The sequence below is a fragment of the Neovison vison genome, chromosome 2 (assembly GCF_020171115.1).
Source record: "Neovison vison isolate M4711 chromosome 2, ASM_NN_V1, whole genome shotgun sequence".
NCBI classification, from domain to species: domain Eukaryota; kingdom Metazoa; phylum Chordata; class Mammalia; order Carnivora; family Mustelidae; genus Neogale; species Neogale vison.
The window spans coordinates 3936388-3957057 of record NC_058092.1 but is presented as its reverse complement, the minus strand read 5'-3'; the positions used below and the strand labels follow the sequence as shown (position 1 = coordinate 3957057).

The following is a 20670-nucleotide window of genomic DNA, read 5'->3' as shown; positions in this document are numbered from 1 at the left end:
CCCGCTTAGTCACTTGGCGGGGAGGGCCGTTGGTCGGTCGGAACTCACAGTGTCCTGCAGCCCGCAGGGCAGGGACTGTGCCTGCGGAGGCCGAGACGCTGCCTTGCCCGCTGCTGTCTGCAGGGGGCAGCGACGAGCCCTTGACTATTTCCTGGGGCAACTGGGTGCGGGCCACGCGGTACTCCCTGGGTGGATGCTCAGTGGCCCCGGTGTCAACCAAACCCCGTTCCTGGGCCTGGTGGGGCTCATGGAGCCCAGAACATTCAGCACGAGCACGAGCCCCATGGCTCCTTTGTCGGAGGCCTTGCAAGGGCCTTGTCCTCCTGCGGCTGGCTGGCTGCCTCCATGTCCGGCATGAGGCGGTGTGAGCTCTTGTCAGCGGGGCTAGCTGTGGAATCTCGAACAAACGTTGGCACTGGGTATGGCTTCTCCCTCCACCAAGCAGCGCTAGAATTTACTGTGTCTGTGTTGGCAGCGTAGACCAGAATCACCTGCACTTTGGACTCGGCCCCCCTCAGCTCATGCATGGACTGAGCCAGTGAGAGAAGCTTCTAGAGTCCCTGGTGGCCTGTTGGCCACTGTGGGGCGAATGGCTACAGTTGTCCAGGGGTAACCTGGTGGAGGCTGGGCCTCAGACCTGACCGGAGGATGAGCCCCAGAAAGCCATGCTGGACGGAACTGTCATAGCCATGTGGGACGAGGGGTGGCCCGCTAGGTGTGACCTGCACGCGCACCGCCCCGGGGCTGGGGGAGCGCCTCCTTAGGACTGGTGCCGGCGCCTTGCTCGCCACCTGAGGCCTGGCCCTGAGCAGGACCCGGCGGCGCTGGCTCCCAGACTCTGACGTGCTGTGCAGACGAACCCTCCTGCCCGCCGCTCTCTCTTGACCTTGACGGGCTAGGCTTAGCGAGAGCGCATCTCATGCATCAGGGGAAAGCCTGGGGCTGATGGGGCCCCAACGCTGACTTCCCCGAAATGTAACAGAAGGCGGGGGGCCATGTCTGCTCGAGTCTGTGGAACCTGGAGGACACCCGGCTGCTGGCGGGGTCTCCGTAAACCAGGCTCCAACAGCCCCTGGTGTCACGCTCACGGGAGCGACAGTCATTGGCACCTGAGCCATATGGGAGAGGCCAGGCACATCTGCCCTTCTCCGCTAGGACTTGAGAAGCTCCCTGGGGAGGCGGCTAGCTCCAAGGCCGGAGTGAGGGGCTGGGATAGGAGAGCACCCCTGACCCTGGGCCCCTGGCAGGCCGGCGCCAACAGGAGGGGACACCTTCACTCCTGGGGGCTAGGGCCCAGGGGCTGAGCCGTTGCAAGTCCAGGTGGGCTCCAGGCTTGTTCTGGGAGAGCAGGCCCCAGCCCGTTCACCAGGGCCACACCACAGGGTCGCCATCACCCCCTCTCCCCACTGCTAAGCCTGCCGGCCAGAGCCCACTGGCATGGAATGAGTCGGACCAGCAGCAGCGCCCAGGCCCGGGTCGAGGCCGTGCTGCGGACCAGCTGCCACTTGGGCAAGTCCCTAGCTGTGTCTGCGCCTCACGTCCTCATCGGGAGAAGGAAACTGGTGACTTCAGAGCCCCCCGGGTTGTCGTGTAGACTCCGACGGGCAGATGTGGTCCTGGCACGCATCAGGCCACGCCCTGCCAGCCTTTGCCCAGAGAACTTCCTTGTCCCTAACCCCACGTCCATGCCTTGGGCACAGCCCACGTGGGAGAAGGTGCAGGAGGCTCTGGGCTGGTCGCTGCAGGAGGTTTACCTGGGCAGTTGGGGGGATTTCGTCCCCCGTGTGGGTGAGCCCAGGACACGGCAGGTGTTCTGGCCGGAAGAAAGGTGCTAGATGGTCATTAGAGCCCGGTGTGGGGGGAGCAGGTCTTCTCCAACCCTGGACTTAGCCCCTCGACTGACTGCGTGTGACCGGAAGCCCTTTGTAACCTGGGAAGGGAGAAGGGGTCCCAGCAGTTGCCCTGATGGGTCTAGTTGGTTTTTCTTTTTTTTACCTTTGAATGATGGAAAAGTTCAACTATATGCAAAAGTAAAGAGAAGAAAGAACCCCTTGTAGTTAGCCTCACAGGCCCGGTATTGCTCATGGGTGCCCCTGCCCACCCCACCGCTGGGCCGCTGGAAACAGAGCTCAGATCTCATCATCACCTGCGAACAGCTCAGTGTGCTTCTCAAGGAGCAGAGGGCGCGGCGTTCTTTGTTGCTGACTATTCTTTCCGCTGGACTAGACTCTGGGCAGCTCCTTGCCCCGTAGAGGCCTGGCCGGGGGCCCCACTGTCTTCACAGCCACTATAGGACCAATGACCCAGCGTCAGGCTCCTGTTCGTAATCACAGCATTGCTCAGAGAGAAAAGGGCTCGGAAGGTCATCCAGATTGATGCTCGCCCCAACAGTGTGTTACCTGGGGGCTCCTGGAGCCCCTGTGTTGAGGCCTGGGGTTGGAGATGGCCTGGGCGCTCTGTCTGCTCCTCGAATCCACAGGGACCCGGGAGATCGGGATACTGCACAGAGGAGGTGGCTCGCTCTGCCCAATGGGCCTGGCTCTGCTACTTGCCTGACCTGACCGGGAGGACAGCAGCCATTGCTGGTGGCAAGTGACTTGCAGACCTCTGTGTCCCTTGGAGCCCACCCGCTGCTCTCCCCACTGTGGAGCCTCCCTGGCACCTGTCCCGCGAGACCCCCTGGCTCTGTTTGACCTTTCCCACCGTGCATAATCTGCCTGTTGTCCTCCATCTTGCCGGCTGGAGCGTCAGCTCCGGGGACGGGTCCCTGTGCCAGGCCCAGAGTGGCACCCGGGAGGCCGCTGGAGAGAAAGTCCTGGGTGGGGTTTGGGGAGCGTTGCCTTTGCCGTGTCTGGGGTGGGAGGCATCCCGCCATGCTGAACCTTCTTTCTGGCTTTCTGTGAACTGTGAGGAGGCATGTCACCTCTGGTGGGTTTGAGATATAATGACGGACTGACTGTAGAGCCCCCCCCCGTTCAGAGTGTCCAAGCCGGCAGGGGTTCATTTGTTCACACCATTGTGCAACCATCGCCACGGTCCATTGTGGAACATTGTCATCCGCCCAAAAAGAAGCCATGCGCCCCTTAGTTGTCCGCCTGTTCCCAGCCCCTGGCACCAGTAACCTGTGCTGTCTCCGTGGACGTGCTTACTCTGTGTGTTTGGTATAAATGGGCCCCGACTTGAGGCTGGGGGGGGGGGTCTTCTTTCTCTGTCTTGTTGGGGACAGCTGAGAGGACTTTGGGGCTCTTTTTTTTTTTTTTTAAAGATTTTATTTATTTATTTATTTGTCAGAGAGAGAGGGAGAGAGAGCGAGCACAGGCAGACAGAATGGCAGGCAGAGGCAGAGGGAGAAGCAGGCTTCCTGCCGAGCAAGGAGCCCGATGTGGGACTCGATCCCAGGACGCTGGGATCATGACCTGAGCCGAAGGCAGCTGCTTAACCAACTGAGCCACCCAGGTGTCCCGACTTTGGGGCTCTTATGGAGTAGAATATATGAGAGTCTGTGAACCTTACAATGGTAAGCAGAGGAGCCCGGTTCAAACCAGCCTGGCTTGTCCCCCTACCCTGGCTCCAAAGGGGCAGCTGGGCTGGTTGGTGTAGGGGCAGGATGAAGAGGCCCGTCCAGGAAGGGCACGCAGTGTGGTGGGGACCCAAGGCAGGCCAGCCCATTCCAGAGGGTGGGTGGCGCTGACCAAAGTATAGGCATTTCCTAGAACTGTCAGGATCAGCTTTTTTTTTTTTTTTTTAACATTATTTTCTTTATTTGAGAGAGTGAGCAGGAGTAGAGGAAGGTGGGGCAGGTGGGGGGAAGCAGGCTCCCCACTGAGCAGGGAGCCTGATGTGGGGCTCCATCCCAGAACCCTGGGATCACGACCTGGGCTGAAGGCTGATGTGTAACCGACTGAGCCACCCAGGCACCACTTGAGTGGGCCATTTCTGCCCATCTTCTAGGGTACCCCTGATGACAGTTCCATTTACTGCTCTCCTCTGGACCCCTCCCTGCTGTTCGGAGCTCTGGGAGCCCTTGGCTGGTGACCCAGGTATTGGGGACCAAGATGCGCGTGTGAGTCTCATGTTTGCGGTTTCCAGAGACACTGGTGGGCTGGAGACCCAGAAAGGCCCCTTCCTTCGGGCCCTGGCTTTGGTGGGCTCTGCAGACGGCCTGGGTGGCCATCAGTCCACCCCACAGCCTCGCCCAGGCCAGGCTCACATTCTTGTTTTGAGCAATTATTTTCTTTCCAAACCTTTTGCGTTCTTTCTCCCGCTCCAGGGATGGAAATTCTGGCAGCTGGCGGGGCTTGGAGGACCCTCCACAGGTCCAGCCCATGCTCTCCCCCTCAGCCAGTCTCCCAGCTCCAGGACCCAAACACATTGATTCCCCATGAGCTGGTCAGCTCTGTGAGGAGGCGGGAAGCCAGGCTGCAGCCCCTCCTTCCCCCTGAAGAAGGGCCCAGCCATGCCACTCTCCTGAGCCCTGGCCTTTGGCTGCACATGGATGGGAGCCACAGGTCCCCTCAACCACGCCAAGCACGTTCCACAGGGGAGAGGGAGCAAAAGAAAAAAAAAAAAAAAAGACTGTCCCAGCCTCGTGCCCTTGACCTTGCATTCTTGGCCCCCTCGGCTGTCCCCCGTTTGCTGCAGGGCCCTGCTGCTCAGAGCGGCCCCCAGGCCAGCAGCACCGTATCATCTGATGCTTGTTAGGAATGAGTCTCAGGCCCTGGGCCCTACACCCCCTGCCTCAGGTTCTGCATTTTAAGACCCCCCAGGTGATTTACGCACACGGAAACTGGAAGCAGCTCTGCCTGGGTTGCACAGAAGCTGGGCCCCGCAGAACGCGGCCTTGTCTTCGCGGGGTGCCTTCAGCAACAGGGACAGGCCCCTGGCCTCCTGCCCCCAGGATGCTCTCCCTTAGCACCACCCGCTCTAACCGAGAGAACATTTTGTTTCGCTGGGCTGTTTCAGGTCAAATTGCATGGCCTCAAATTTCATTTTTAAAAAAGTCAGCCAGGGATGGAACCAGAACAGCAGGAGGGCCTTCCTCAGTAAAGCATCTTGGAAAGCCACCGTTGGCCACGTGTGCTCCGAACACTCTTCAAATAGGCACCAGAACCACTAGAAGGAGCGTGATCCGAGTTCTTTAAATACCCTTGTGGCTCCAAGCCACAAGGTTTTGACAGTTTACACCTGGTGACATTTAGCGAACAGTTTCTGAGAAGGCTGAGGGGGAGGAAATATTTGGTCGAAACTGACATTACATCCTCCGGCTGATTGTTCTCTCTCTTGCCAATATCCCATTTGCCTGTAAAACACTTGGGCTTGAAAATAGCCGCCGGGGCTTGGTGTCTTTGTGGATGAAGGGCGACTGCCTCGTTTCTTTGGCTTTCAGTCACCCTCGAAGTACCGCAAGGAAACGTCCCAGAGGAATCAGCGCAGCTCTTGAAACCTGAATTCCTGAGCAGGGCGGGCGAGAGAGAACTTGGGCGTGGGCCAGCTGGGGCCTCAGGGAGTGACCTGTGCCTGGGCCACGCCCCTTAGCGGCCAGGCTAGGCCACTCTTTATAGATTTTATTTTATTTTATTTTGAGAGCGGGGGGAGGGTGGGGAGGTTCAGATGGAGAGTGAGAAGCCTTGAGCAGACTCCGTGCTGGGGAATGGAGCCCAGCGTCGGTCTCCATCTCACTACCCTGAGATCGTGACCTGAGCCCAGACCAAGAGTTGGATGCTTAACCGACTGAGCCACCCAGGCGCCCCCAGACCAGACCACTCTTAAAAGTGATAGGGGCATGGTTCACAATCCTGCCGGGACGGCAGGCAGAAGCCCGCCTTCGGCCAGTTCCCTCTGGTCAGTAGGCTCTGCGTCCCCCCGCCTCCCGGCCGCCGAGTATGGGGACATGGCTTCCTAGGCTGCTTAGAGGAAGAACGCGACAGAGAAGGGGTGATCAGGACCCAAGGAGCTGCTTCCTGGTCATCAGCGCCGTCCAGGGCTCCCTGCCCAGAAAGCAGTCACTATTGCTTCTGCTACAATAAAGTGGCCTGCCCAAGGTGACACAGCCAGCACAGTGCTTGTCCCCACTTCCCTTTGGGGCAGACACTGAGCAGCTGGCATTCCCTGGGAGTGGACCAAACACTGTGTCCCCAGCAGGGACCCTCTTTCCTTCCTCACACCCAGCCCTGGTTTAGGCCTTCCCTTCCACCTCTCATCTCCCGCTGAAGTTCATTATCAAAGAGGCGCTGGGGTTGGGATCCCACCTGCCGTGAAGGGTGGCGTGGGGGTACCCGTGATGCTGCATCCCTAGGAACTCCTTCCCAGGTGGTCCTGAGGCCAGCATCCAGACAGCCCCAGGTGGCCAGTGGAGCCTGGGGGGTGGCGGGGGGTAGGGGGCTTCCGGGCCCACAGTCAGGGTTCTGTGACCTTGCTAACGTGCCTGTTTCCATGTGTGGTCCACAGCCCGAGACCGAGGACGAGAAGAAGCGCTTTGAGGAAGGCAAAGGGCGGTACCTGCAGATGAAGGCAAAACGGCAGGGTCGACCAGAGCCCCAGCCCTAGGGGCCGCCCCACGCTGGGCCCGGAGAGGCCCCAGAGTCCAGTCATGTAGAATCCACCCCCTTGGCCAAAAACCCAACCCACACTGAGAGCCGGTGTCGTGTGAAGTGTTCGTCTTGCAGTGTTAACCTGTGCCCTCTCCTGAAAACCTACACACCAAAGCTTTATTTCTAGGACTCCGGTGTAAGTGCTCCCGTGTTGTCCCTGCCGCCGAGGCGTCCCTCGGGAAGACGCGCGCACACTACGGCGTGTGTAGAACCCAGCATCACTAATAAAGCTGCTCTTTGGCTGGACCTTGGTCCTGGGTGGTCGTTTTTCTTGGGCATGGGAGCACTGCTTTCCTGGTGGGCACAGATGCGGGGGCTAGAGGCTTCCATGGGCCCACCTCTCCTTCCTCCCCACCCGCCGCCAGTGAGGGCCCATACCTGTGTGTACCCCAGATCTCGGGTGTGCCTGGTGACTTGCTGGCTGGAGAGGACACTCCTTCCCTCCCAAGGCCCTGGTTCCATGTCCTGGCCTGGAGGCACCAACCCCCCACTTGCCCTCTCTCTGGCCTGTGCAAGACGCCACCCCTGAGCATCCCGCGGCCTTCCTGCAGATGGAGGTGGAAGGTGCTTTCGAGGACTCTGGAAGCTGATGCGCAGAGAAAGCTGAGCCTGCCCGGCCAGAGCATGCTCGGCATATAGGAGCCCTGCCCTGGCTTCCCTCCACCTCTTAGTGGAAGCAGCTCTGACACCTTGGCCTTCTGGATAAAGGCGGAGATTTTGCTAGAAGGAGTCTCCCAGCTGGTGCCAGGGCCCCTGTGCCTGTCATGGAAACCCCCAGCCACTCAGGCCAACAGGTTATTGGGAAGGCTTGTGGGCTGGGGGTCTGAGGGGCAGCGTGTGTGTGTGTGTGTGTGTGAGAGAGAGAGAGAGAGAGAGACAGAGAGAATAGTGCCAGTGAACGACTATGTGTGTGTGCGCACGTGCACGTCTGTGGCCCTGGGTGTGCCTGTGTGAGATGGGAAGCTGTGTGTGCACCCAGACCAGCACCCTAAGGGGGCAGACAAGCCGCCAAGGCCACAACGTGGGCCCATCCTTCACCTCCCGTGACCGAGAAAGATTCCTCCACCAAGCACACCTGGCGGTGGGGGCTCATCCTGGAAGCCTGGAGATGGAGCCCGGCCCCTGCAGCTCCAGCCTCTCACGGGGCTCCCTCAGGCCCACAGAGAAGGGGCTCCAGATCCCCTCCATCTCCCATCTGCAGACGTGCAGAAACGCCGCCAAGAGCTTCGGAATCCGTTTCAGGGCCCAGTCCCAGCTGACGGGGTTATTTCCTGCCTGGAAGCAGGGAGAGGGAACATGGCCCAGGAAGCCGCAGCCGCAGAGCCCGCAGCCGCCCCAGCCCCACCCAGCCCCACGCTGACCTGAAGGCCACAGGTGGTGCCCGGGCTGGGGACGTCCACAAAGCCCAGCCCTAGCTGGCCAAACCATGGTCCTTGAAATCGGAGCTGGTAATGGCAGTGCCTGAGCCCTTGCATTCCCCGAGGGAAGGGGGACACCAGGACATCCACATCTTTCTCTGTCATGGCTTGGCTGCTCATCTGTGCGGCTTTTGGGCAAGGCAGGTACCCAAATTCCACCTCCCAAGGCAGCTGGGAGGAGCCCAGACTAACAGCATTTAGCACAAGGCCTCCAGGATGGCTGCTGGAGGCCCATTCCTACCTGCCCGCAGAGGCAGCTGAGCCCAGGGCAGGGACACCACCAGTAAGGGCAGTAGTGGGTGAGCTGGGCCGGGGGAGCCAAACGCCCGGGGCAGTTTGCCCTCTGTCAGTGGGGCGGCAGAGTGGCCTAAAGCTAGGGATGACTGGGTCGCCTATGTTTGCCTTAGAAATGTCACTTGATGACCAGCCTCCTTGTGCCAGCTTCTCACTGCTGGTGGCCCATTTATAACCAGGGCCGCCTGGTCAGGGAGCTGCCTCTCCACCAAGGGCTCACTAGGGATCCTGACTGCCCAGAAGCCACATACACAGAGCGCATGGCCCAAGGCGCCCTGTTCACCAGCCCCACTTCATTGTGGAGGCTTTGGATACAAACACCTTTACTCTTGTCTCAGAGGACTGATCCTGAGGCCTTCGAGGGGTCTCCTAACAGCTGCTCCTGACTCCCCAGCAGCTCCTGGGATGTGGAGATGGGGGGAGTGGGCAGGGCGGGAGCCAGGCTGTGGAGGGGTGCAGGCAGCATTGGCTGCATTTGGCTGGGTCTGATCCTGTCTGGACGGGGCCCCCTTCCTCCAGACACCGGGTTGTGCGATCGTGAATGCTTCCCAGGTGCACGGGAAGGGCAGGGCTGTGCCAACAGCCCAGAGTGATGGAGGCCTTGTGCCCAGGGTGTGTGGTCACGGGCAATCTAGAGGAGACAGGAGGGAGGAGACACACAGTGTCCACTGCCTGGATGGGAGACCGAGATACCCCCAATCATTCTCTTGTGACTCCAGCCATCTCCAGAGGCCCCCAAAGTCAAGGACACTGATAGGATGTCCTCTAGATGTCTATGGGTGGCAGCCTGTGCCCCTTCCAGGAGTGTAAAGTGGGTTGCTCCTGGGGGGAGCGGACAAGAGTTCTGGGTTGTAGGCCTGGCCTCTCCCGGCTGTGTTGTCCTGGTTCCAGCTTGAGAACATTTCTGAGCCCATGGGGGTCAGGGCAACCACCTGGGACCCCTGTGGTATGGACCCCCCCACCCGCGCTGCCCAATACAGGATGAGTCTGAATCCTTAAGTGGCCCAAACTTCCACCTCCTTGCCCCAGGCCCTGATCTGACAAACTGCCCAGTTCCTGGAAGGAGCTAATCCTCAGATGCCCCACGTCCCCTCCACACCCCACCCCTATTGTTCACCTTAGATGTGGCTTCCTCCGGGAAGGCTTCCAGGAGCCCCCCATACCCCTGGCCCTAGGTTCGCTCTGTCCTTTCTCGCCCCAGGCCCCCTTGGCCCGCCAGCCCCCAGAGCTCTGGGCCTTCTCTTTCCCAGTGGGCTTGGAGGCGACATCGGGGCAGTGGACCGACCCGAGACGGCGACGAAGGGGACGCCCTCCGTAGGGGGCTGCAGTCCCATGGCGGCGAGGGGCGGGAGAACCAAGGACCGACAGATGCGCGGACAGACTGCCGCGGCGGCGGGCCGCGCCTCCGGGGGCGGGGGCGGGGGCGGGGCGGTCCGAGGGGCGGTGCGGAGGCATGCGCCCTGCTCCGCCCCCCGCCCCCGGCCGCCCGAGCGCAGCCAGCAGAGCCGCGCGAGCCGAGCGCGGCGGCGGCGGCGGCGGCAGGAGGGGAGGGAGGGGCGGCGGGCCGAGCTGAACCGAGCCGAACGCGCGGGCCCCGGGCGGCGCCGCCAGGATGTCCCGGCCCGCGGGCCGCTCCGCCGCCAGCCACCCTCGCGGCCCCCGGCGGCCGGCGCTTGGCCGGGGAGCGCAAGAGCCGCAGCCGGAGCCGGAGGCGGGAGCAGCGAGCAGGAGCCCCGGGCGCCCGAATGCAGGGTGAGCGCCGCCGCCCGAGCCCGAGCGCGGCTGGGTGGGAGGACCCCGGGACGGAGGACCCCCGGCGGGAGGGCTCTGGGCAGGGAGGGCTGCCTGCGGTCTGTTGGTCTCACGGTCTGTCCGAGGGGCCGCGCATCGCCACCCCCGACTTGGGGACCTTCGGGGTAACTTCCCTGGGGCTGGCCTCTTCCTCGGTCTCTCCCCCGCCCCTCCCCCCAACTGCGGGTCCGGCCCCGCGGCTTGCAGGGAGCGGGGACGGCCAGTCTGGGGGTACTGGGCCAACCCCCCTACGCTGAGTAACCCGTTGGGGCGTCCGGCCCCCGGGTGGGAGCTCGGACGCGCCCTCGGGGCTGCGTAGAGCTGGGGGTCCCGCTAGGGACCGGCGGGCTGGGACGCGCCGCGTTGGGCGGGAGCATCGGAGCGCGGAGGAGCCGGGACCGCGGGAGTGGGGGGCGGGCGTGGCGGGCGGGGGGCGTGCCGGAGATGCGGAGGCTCCGCGCAGCGAGCCCCGCCCTGGCGGCGGCGGGGCCCGGCCTCGCGGGCCGGTGAGGGGCAGCGCGGGCGGGGCGCAGCTGGGGGCCGGCGGGCGCGGCGCAGGCCTCGCGCGCGCTGGGCGGTGCATCTGGAGGCCGCCTGGAGCCCGGGGAATCCTTTCAAGTTCTGGGTTCTCTTTGTTGCGCAATAGAGCCCCGGGGCCGCGAGGCTTCATTGGCCGGGGGCCGTGACGTCACGCGGGGGCCCCGCCCGCAGACCCTGCGGAGGGAGGCTTCTGGGCCGACCCGGTCCCACGCGGGTCACGCCCTGCAGTCGGCCCTGCGTTGTGGGAGCGGGGTGGGGGAGAAGGAGGGGCTCCAGGATCTGGGCGAGGCGGGAAGCCCTGACCTGAAATGCTGGGGGGACGCTTGGAGCCTGTGGCGGAAGAAACTTCCCAGTGGGGGGCGGCGACACCTGGGTGTGGCCCGCACTGGCTGGAGCCTAGCCTGGGGTCTGGCCCTCCGGGTCTGCGGCTCCCTGTGGAGAATGAACTGTGGGCGCCCCATCAGCCTGGAGGAGGGGGTCTCCCAGTTCTTGCACGCCAGCCCCCCTCACCGTGCATTTGGGGACCTCGGCATTCACTCCCCAGTGACTTTCTTCCCCCATCCCAGCGCCGCCGCTCTCAGGAGTCCCAGGCTCCAAACCCCTTTGCGCACTTCCTCCCTGTCTGCGTGCGGGTTCTGAGCCTCAGTGTTCCCATCTGCAGTGTGGAACAGCACGGCCCAGCCTGCAGGGGTCTCTGAGTTGAGAAAGGTAACCTCAGCTCAAGGAACCAAAAGTGCCTGTTCCTGCTTGGGTTTGGGTTAAGGTTAGGGTTTGGGCTTGGGTTTGAGAGGTCAGGAGTTTGATGTCAGCCAACTGGGGCTTGGGTCCTGGTTCAGACACTTCATAGCTTGGGCAAATGGTTTAACCTCTCTCTGTCTTTACTGGACTATCTTTAAAATGGGGATAATGTCAGTATCGACCACACATCATCCCTGGGGACACTAACTGGGAAGTGTGCCTGTTCACACTGCTTGCTCCCACTCCAGGCAAGGCATGTTCTCCTGCCCACAGACCTAGAGCCTTTGCCTGCAGTGAGACACAGGCCAGACAGGGGGCAGAGCTGGCACCGTCAAAGGTTATGCCAGTGACAGCCGGTGGCCCCTTCCCCACCACCCTGCACCAGTGGGCCCAGGGCCTAGGGTGCAAATAGCTGCTGGCCCACCAGGTGCACACCGAGTCGAGCTTCCTGTTTGACAGCGTAGAGATCACTGGTGTCTGCGTCTGCCCACCACGGGCCCCCACAGCCAACCTGCTATGCCCCAGGCTTCCTCGCCCCAAGGCTGGGCTGTCCCAGGTTCTGCTTGGGGTGGCTCTGTCTATCCTCAGGCTCAGTGCCTTGGCCCTTAAGGGACAGCAGAGCTCGGTGAGCTCACAGGGCTCTAGTACAGACTTCCACGTGGCAAGCATTCATTGAGCGCTTACTGTGTACTTGGCTCCGTTCCATGGCGGAGCTTGTCTATCACCTGCAGCACCTTCCCAGGTGATCCTATCATGTCCAGCTCACAGAGGAGAAGCACAAGGCCCAGCTGAGTTTGTAACTGGCTGGCGGGCGAGAGTCTAGCAAGCTCTTTACCCAACCCCATGTGGCCTCTGTATGCTGAGGTCCGAGAGGTTTGCTGGACACTGGAATGGCTAGGGGAGGGTCCCGTGGGGCCACCCCACCTCCCACACTGGATCTTGGGTGGGGAAGAGGAGGGTGCTCTGTAAGCAGAAGCCTGATGTTCGGGAAGGAATTTCCCTGTCTCCAGAACGCCCCCAACCCCTTAGAAGGCCCTTAAGGAGCACTGGCGTAGTCCAGAATGCACCCCTCCCCTTGGTCAGGGGTCGGGGCAGGCCCGCAGCAGGGGCACAGGGGTGAATGCGACTCATCCCTGAGAAGTCCTTCCGTATTGGGGATGGGGGGGCGGGGTCGGGCCACAGAGACACCAAAAGAACTCTAGATGAGACAAGGGACGCCTGACACCCAGAGCAAGCGGTACTGCTTCCCCGCCTGGAGAGCCAGAGCCCTGCTGTGGCCTGTCCATTCCACGCTGGGTAAGAGCCCCTGGGGATCTCATGGCTGTGTCTGGGATAGTGGGTGCTCATAATGTGTTGGAGGCAATGGAGCGCCGGAGTGGCTCAGTGGGTTAAGCCTTCGGTTCAGGTCATGATCTCAGGGTTTGGGGATCGAGCCCCACATCGGCTCTCTGCTCAGCAGGGAGCCTGCTTCCCCCTCTCTCTCTGCCTGCCTCTCTGCCTACTTGTGATCTCTCTTTGTCAAATAAAGAAAGAAAATCTTTAAAAAACAAAAAAATAAGGTGTTGGATGCAAGAGGATTGGAACCCGTGAGATTAAACGGGGTCCAGAGTAAAAGGGCCCAGTGTCGCAGGGCACACAGTAGGCCTTCACTTAGCACTGCACTTCTCCCCAGGCCGCCTCTTGCAGGCTATGGCCACGGAGGCCTATTGTGGGCCTCACATCAGAGGGACCCACCGGGTTCTGCACAGGGGCGGGGTTTGGGGCTGCTGGGCAGGGAAGGGGTGGGAGGGACTTAGAGTCCTGCAGTCTGGCAAGACGGAGAGCCTCTGCTACATGTGTGTTCTGCTCAACATCCTGTGTCCTGGGCTCATGGCCATACGCTCTTGGCAGTTGCTCCTTGGGGTCAAGGTCTGGTCCCTTGGCCGTCTGCAGGCAGGCCCCATGCTGTCCCAGGCATCCACAGCATAGTACTAGTCGCCTCCCCAGAGCACCCACTGTGTGCAAGACCAGGACCCACAGCACAACTATGACCACCACCCAGAGCACCCACTGTGCGCGAGGCTTAGCTCAGGGCTTTAAAAACGTGGCATCTGTCCACCCCAGCCTCCCCCGGAGGAATCATCATGGTCCCTGTTACAAAGGATGTAGGTGCCGGGACCTTGCTTAAGCCACACAGCTAATATGCTGGAACTTAATGGGAGCCCAGCCTGTGGTGGCGCCGGGACCTGCCAGCCACAAAGCCAGTAGGAGGCGGACCTGGGCCAAGTAGGCTGCCGTTGCCAAGGTGGCCATGGAAGTGGTCACCACGTCGCCCCTACTGCACAGGGGGGTTCAGGGGGCTCACCGCCAAGGCATGTCCTCATTTGGCCCAATGAAGTGGGACAAGTTAAGATAAGGGGCCCTGATGTGCCCTGCAGACAACATTGTTTGGGTTGTGTGAGATGCAAGACACTCAGGGTGAGGGTGCTGGTTCCTGGCAGGGCTAGGGCCCCCGGGGCAAGAATGCCCCCCCGGGACCCTGCCTGGTTGCTTCCCTGAGGAGGCAACTGTCCCAGGAGCAAACCCAGATTCCATACCTTGGCCAGGAGTGGGTGGAAAGGAGAGTGTTCGTGCTTATTGGGGACCCCTGGCTATGTCCCTGGGTGCCAGGGACATGGGCTAGAGGCCCTGGAGTAGAGAGGAGGGCCGAGCAGCCCAGTCCAAGCCAGGACCACGCAGGTCAGGGGAGCCCCAGGAGCTTTGATGCCGCAACTAGAGGGACTGTCTCGGAGCACTCATTGGCTTCTCCCCCCAACCCCACAGATGCTCGCGGTCCCTGGTGTCGCGGAGCCCGTGCGTGTGAGCGCCGCTGCTCGGAGCCAAGCCCCGGCCCCGAGGATGTCTCAGCTGGCAGCCAGCTCCCGTCTGCACCATGAGTGATGAGCGGCGGCTGCCTGGCAGTGCGGTGGGCTGGTTGGCATGTGGCGGCCTTTCCCTCCTGGCCAACGCCTGGGGCATCCTGAGCGTGGGCGCCAAGCAGAAGAAGTGGAAGCCGCTGGAGTTTCTGCTGTGCACGCTCGCGGCCACCCACATGCTCAACGTGGCGGTGCCCATCGCCACCTACGCCGTGGTGCAGCTGCGGCGACAGCGCCCCGACTACGAGTGGAATGAGGGCCTCTGCAAGGTCTTTGTCTCCACCTTCTACACCCTCACCCTGGCCACCTGCTTCTCCGTCACCTCCCTCTCCTACCACCGCATGTGGATGGTCCGCTGGCCCGTCAACTACCGGTGAGCCCGGGCGCACGCTCGCACTTCGGCCCCTGGTGGTCCTGGGGGGGTGCGGGGGAAGGGAGCACAGAGGCCCCTGGGGCACAGGGTGCAGAAACGGCCCCCTGTGCTGTGCTGCGGGCAGGCCAGAGGCACGGGAGGGGCTTCTCTGGGCTGCACGCCTGTGTGTGCGGGCGTGTCCACGGTGTCCAGCACGGAAATGCTTGGCGGGAGGGATGTGCCACCACCACCTGCAGGAGGATCCCCTGGGCAAGGGACAGGCCCCACTTCGCTGGCCGTTTCATGATAATGAGGTACTAGGGGCCCAGGGCTCTGGGAGGACCCTACGAGTGACCCCTCGCTCCTGCCCCCACCGCATCCCAGGCTGAGCAACGCCAAGAAGCAGGCGGTACACACGGTCATGGGCATCTGGATGGTGTCCTTCATCCTGTCCGCCCTGCCGGCCGTTGGCTGGCACGACACCAGTGAGCGCTTCTACACCCACGGCTGCCGCTTCATCGTGGCCGAGATCGGCCTCGGCTTCGGCGTCTGCTTCCTGCTGCTGGTGGGTGGCAGCGTGGCCACAGGCGTGGTCTGCACCGCCATCGCCCTCTTCCAGACGCTGGCTGTGCAGGTGGGGCCGCGGGCCGGCCACCGCGCCTTCACGGTGCCCACCATCGTGGTGGAGGACGCTCAGGGCAAGCGCCGCTCGTCCATCGATGGCTCTGAGCCGGCCAAAACCTCGCTGCAGATCACGGGGCTGGTGGCCACCATCGTCATCATCTATGACTGCCTCATGGGCTTCCCTGTGCTGGTGGGTGAGCCTGTGCGGGGACTGGGCTCTGGGGCAGCCCTGGGGCTGGGCATGGGTGCTGGTGGGTGAGCCTCTGGGGGGACGGGGCTCTGGGCAGCCCTGGGGCTGGGCGCACTCCAGGTATCAGGTGGTTGAATCCTCTCATCTGGTCCCTGGAGGTAGGAGGGGAAGGCATTATCGCCCTCTCCATTCTGTAGATTTGGAAACGAGGTTCAGAGGGGTACCATAACCCACCTAAAGATAAAAGCCCATGTCAGGGGAATGTGGAGCCCAGGGTCTTTCTGGCACACTGTAGGGGACGTTTCCTCACCAGAGGGAGGCCCATTTGAATCAGAGGGTGTGGAAGGAGGAGGAACATAGCCACTTGGCCCAGATATGAAGTCTGGGTTCAGCAGCCGGGCCCTCGCACCCAGGGCTCCAGCCCAACCTCTTGAAAAGTCTGGACTGGGGTATGGGGGGGTTTCCGGGCAAGGATTAGTCAGAAACTGTCCAAGCAATTGGGCAGGGCTCTCTCCTTGGAGTTACTGTAGGACACAAGCTCCAGAAGGTGGCAGGTGGGGTGGCAGCCTCATAGTCAGGGTACACACTCGGGATGCGGTGGCGCCACTCTCAGAGGGCCTGGTAAGCCTGCCCCCTCCACCGCCGCTGCCAGGTACTGGGTTCTGTGTGCAGCAAGGCCCCGCGTCTCCAGCCTGTGCTGATGGAGGGAAGGAGCATGTATAAAACACAGAGCCAGAAGGGGACAGCAGTGGAAGAAGAGCCTCCCCAGCTTCTCTTTAGGGCATGGAGGGAGTGTAGTTTCTGGAGCCCACTCCATGCTGCGAGCCTGGCACAGTGTCTGGGATCCTCACTTCACTCTGTGGGATGTTCTTGGCCCATTTCACAGATGAAGAAACTGAGCCCAGAGAGGTTCAGCACCTTTTAGAGGGTCACACAGCTCACACAGCAGAACTAGTACAATGAGTGTATCCTACCCATTTCTGCTCTGTTGGAATAATTAAATGTCACTCTGGGTGGGGGAAGGAACTATCCTGGGACAGGAGGAGTGAGGGTCCCTGGGCAGGGACCCAAAGCCTACCTGGTTGATTCTCAGACTCCTTTGAGTCTCCTCTGAGGTCCAAGACCTAGACCTCCTGCCCCGGCCCCCACCCCTGCCCCCAGGGTAGGCCATGTGTCCACAGAGGCATGGGGATGGCAAAAGAAGTACCTGAACTGGGAAGTTTGAGACCTGGTTCTCCAAGCCCGTTTCCTCTTCCCCAAAAGGGGTTGGTAAGCCATGCCCCCACCTCTGTCCTGGGGCAGTCACGAGGCTGGCATGGGGGAAGGCACTCTGTGAAGGGCTGTCCGTGTGCACACGGGGCTCTGGCTGTTCGTGCCCGCAGCCGGCAGCTCCTGGTGGACATGCCCTTCTACTCGCACTCTGGCTTTTTCCTATCCAGGACCCTATAGCTCTGTCTGTTGCCTCTCCCTCCGGCAGGTGAAGCGGGGGCCGGGGCGGGGGGAGGGTGGCTGTGGCCGGGGATCCTGCCAGGTGCCAGGTCCAGCCGTGTCCCCACAGGTGGTGAGCTTCAGCAGCCTTCGGGCGGACGCCTCAGCGCCCTGGATGGCGCTGTGTGTGCTGTGGTGCTCGGTGGCCCAGGCCCTCCTGTTGCCCATATTCCTCTGGGCCTGTGACCGTTACCGCGCCGACCTCAAGGCCGTCTGGGAGAAGTGCGTGACCCTCATGGCTAACGATGAGGACTCAGACAATGGTGAGGGCGGCCTGGGAGCGGGCCCCCGGGAGACGGGTGAGGGCAGCAGGATCACCAAGATGGCTGCGTCCTCTAATGTGCTGGAACCCCTAAGCGACCTAAGTGTCCTGTGGGACATTCTCCTGTCCAGCCTGACTGTCCCAGGCAGTATCTGTGGACACCGGACCGAGCGCGTTCCCCAGAACTTCCACCCTTAGAGGTCCCCCGGGGCCTCCTGTAGACCCCAGTGCTGTCTCACCTGGTGATGAGCATTACCCTCCGCTGAGCCTTTGCGAGGTACCGGGCACTGTCAGACCCTACCTGTATTTAGTTCCCCCGGAGCTCACCCAGTAACCACACCCCATGGCAGAAGAGGAGCAACCTGGCTCAGGTGCTCTCCGCAGTCCCACAGCTAAAAGGTGGCACAGTTATGGTTTGAACCCAGGCCGCTGCCCTATGCCTGTCTCTGAGGGTCGCTGGAACCCACTGTCCGGGGACAGTGAGGAAACCCCCCTCCCGGGGTTTCCACGGCCCTAATCTTTTGCTCGCGCCCTGCAGATCCCAGCCTGGAGGGCGGCATCCCCCCGGACCTGGTGCTGGAGCACTCGCTCGACTATAGCTATGGCGGCGACTTTGCGGCCCTGGACAGGATGGCCAAGTATGAGCTCTCGGCCCTGGAGGGGGGCGCACCCCAGTTCTACCCCCCGCGGCCCTTGCCGGAGAACAAGATGCAGTACTTGCAGGTAGGGGCAGGGCAGGGCTGCGGTCGGCCGGGCTCACGTGGGGAGTGGGGAGAGCGGGGAGGCTCGTGCCCTCCTCAAGGCCTTGCCTCGCTGAGCCCCGCGCCGGTCCCCGTTTTCCAGGAGGGCCGCCCGGGTTAACCCCGCCCGTCCTGACAGGTCCCGCCCACGCGACGCTTCTCCCACGACGACGCGGAGGTGTGGGCCGCCGTGCCGCTGCCCGCCTTCCTGCCGCGCTGGGGCTCGGGCGAGGACCTGGCCGCGCTGGTGCTGCCCGCCGGGCCGGAGCGCCGCCGCGGCAGCCTGCGGGCCTTCGCAGAGGACGCGCCCCCGTTCCGCCCCCGCCGCCGCTCCGCCGAGAGCCTGCTGGCGCTGCGCCCCCCAGCCCCCGACGGCGGGCCGCGCCGCGCCCGCGACTCGCCCCCCGGCAGCCCGCGCCTCCGCCCCGGGCCCGGCGCCCGCTCCGCCTCGGCCTCGCTGCTGCCCGACGCCTTCGCGCTGACCGCCTTCGAGAGCGAGCCGCAGGCCCTGCGCCGCCCGCCCGCCCCGCCGGGGCCCCGGGTCCACAGCGCACGGCCGGGTGAGGACGCGGCGCCCCCTGCCGGCGGCGGAGCGCAGCGGAACCCCGGGCCGTGCCCGGCCGCTTACGCACATGCGGGACCCCTGAGGACCGGCCTGAGCGCGTCGTGGGGCGAGCCCGGGGGCATCCGCGCGGCGGGCGGCGGCAGCACCAGCAGCTTCCTGAGCTCGCCCTCCGAGTCCTCGGGCTACGTCACGCTGCACTCGGACTCGCTGGGGTCTGCGTCCTAGGGCCTGCGGGCGCTTCCCCACGCGCGCCCGGCGGGCCGGGCCGCCCGCAGGGACCAAAGCACCAAAGATGCCACGCTGACCCAGGCCGGGTTCCGGGCGGCGCCACGCGGGGCCCACGGACGGCGCCTAGCCAAGTGCCAGCCCTCCCTGCGTGACTGAGCCATGGGCATCGCCCTGAGGGTTGGTGGCTGCCCTGGACCGCTGCTGGCTATGGCATCACGGGGCAGAGCGAGGCCGGGCTTGGGTAAAGGCAGGCTCTGCACGCCCTGATGTGCCTCGTCCAGCCTGGGGCAGCAGCATTGGGAGGATGGGGGTAGCAGCAAGGAGCCCGGGACGAAGGCCACCACCAGACAGAACAAAGCCCAGCCCTGCAGGAGCCATGGGACTGACTGCACCTGGCTTTCCACTTTGCACTGTAATTGTCTCTCCCCCGCGGGGGGCAGGGTACAGAGGGTCTCTAAGCACAGGGGTCTACAGAGCCCAAACAAGCTCTCTGAGTAGGTGTTCCTGCTGAGCAGTTCTGCCTCGGTTTCCCATCTGTAATGAGCAGGCGACCATATTAACTCACAGGACTGTTTGGAGCAGTCTTCTGGTCGGTGTGCACCGGCCCCTGCATGGGTGTGAGAGCATCTAGGGCCCTCTGTGGGTCCTTTGTGGGGGTCAGTCTTCAGTGTGTGGCCTGCTGTGGCCTTTGCACCTGAGGCCTCCCACTCTCAGTGCCCCTGGCCTCCCCAGGAACTCACCCCACCCACACCCCAGCTAAAGTACAACACTGCGCCATCACCCACCTTAACCATTGTTAGTGTCCCCGCCCTCATCTGTCTCTCACCAAGCCAGCCTCCCATAGGACTCCCACCGTAAAGATCGTGGGTCCGTGCTGGGAAAGAACTGAAGCCAAGGGAGAGTGGGCTTCCTTATCCTGATGCCCCTGGGGAGGGGTCCTGGCTGAGAGGCCTCCCAGGTTCCCAGTTTAAGGTCTAGTTCCTGCTGAGGGCAGGGCTCTTTGCTCTCTCTCCTGGGCAGGACTTTTGCTGGCCTAGGCTTTGCCATAGGCGTTGGGGAGGGGCTTGCTGGGTCTTCCCTGGAGAGAGACCTTAGAATCAGGCTGAGCAGAGGCCCGGGAACAGCTGTGACCTTGAGCTGAAAGGACAGGGGCAAATGCAGAGGTGGTCTCCTCCTAGACCTCGCCTCCACACAATGGTCTCACACAGCACACAGGGAAACCTGGAGCAAATCCCAGAGCCAACGCGGAGCTTGTCTGCCTTGTGCAGCCCCTCTCCAATCCTCCCCACCTCTCCTGCCCGTTGCCAGGCCTCTTTCTTCATCCAGCTGACAGGGTCTCAGCCCCAGAAGAGGCCTCTGGGAGGATCAAGCCTAGGGGACCGGCTCCATCTCTGCTTCTGAGGCCTCCCTGGCCCCTCACTGGGGGTTGGGGGGGGTGGTTAGGGGAGGGATGAGCTAGTCACAGGAGAGCAAGGCAGGAAGCTGCGGGATGGCCTAAACCACGGGAGGGGCTGCCTCTGGCCAGTGCTGCCGTGCCTTCAAAGACCAACAGGCCATGTGGGGGCAGAGATCTCAGCTGGCCACTGTGGCACCCACCCCTGCTCAGGCCTGCCCATTTGTCATGTTGGGTTTTTAATCTGTGTACTTCATATCCGATGGCAATACTTGCAGGGAGACTTGGTACCCCAAAGTCCCTCCAGTTCTGGGTTTTACAGAAATAAAAAGGAGGGAGGACCCCAAACGGAGGAACCTGGGGCCTGGAGCTCCCTCTCTCACTCCCTGAGCCTCCCGGGCCTATTGGCTGCCTTGGTCAGCAGCTTGAACCTGGGCTCACAGGGGCAGGAGCCCTGTCTTCACACCACCACCCACCCGGAGCCAGGGATCCGTTTGTAGTTTTTTGACAACTGAGCATTTCTCTTCTGTACAGGATACAATAAAAACTTCCTATAATTTGCA

At 62.6% G+C, this 20670-nt stretch overlaps 2 protein-coding genes across 4 annotated transcripts in view; both read left to right on the top strand.

Moving 5' to 3' along the window:
• The window catches only part of ACOT7 (acyl-CoA thioesterase 7), a 92979-nt gene extending 86346 nt beyond the window's left edge, over nucleotides 1-6633 (top strand). For all 3 annotated transcript variants that reach the window (XM_044237018.1, XM_044237017.1, XM_044237019.1), the window contains exon 9: nucleotides 6448-6633. In XM_044237018.1, coding sequence (XP_044092953.1) covers nucleotides 6448-6546 — 99 coding nt within the window. In that variant the 3' untranslated portion in view covers nucleotides 6547-6633. The remainder of the gene's footprint in view (nucleotides 1-6447) is intronic.
• Nucleotides 6634-9887: 3254 nt separating this feature from the next.
• On the top strand, nucleotides 9888-20670 carry GPR153 (G protein-coupled receptor 153). The gene is made up of 6 exons (XM_044237016.1): nucleotides 9888-10054; nucleotides 14174-14638; nucleotides 15002-15431; nucleotides 16990-17182; nucleotides 17720-17904; nucleotides 18061-20670. Exons 2-6 carry the CDS (start codon nucleotides 14283-14285, stop codon nucleotides 18709-18711), a joined length of 1815 nt encoding a protein of 604 aa, XP_044092951.1. The 5' UTR covers nucleotides 9888-10054; nucleotides 14174-14282; the 3' UTR covers nucleotides 18712-20670.

Coding starts and splice junctions, on each gene's coding strand:
- GPR153 (XM_044237016.1), top strand. CDS start 14,283: ATGAGTGATGAGCGGCGGCTGCCTGGCAGTGCGGTGGGCTGGTTGGCA. Junction 15,432..16,989: donor TCATGGGCTTCCCTGTGCTG/GTGGGTGAGCCT, acceptor GTGTCCCCACAG/GTGGTGAGCTTCAGCAGCCT. Junction 17,905..18,060: donor ACAAGATGCAGTACTTGCAG/GTAGGGGCAGGG, acceptor CCGTCCTGACAG/GTCCCGCCCACGCGACGCTT.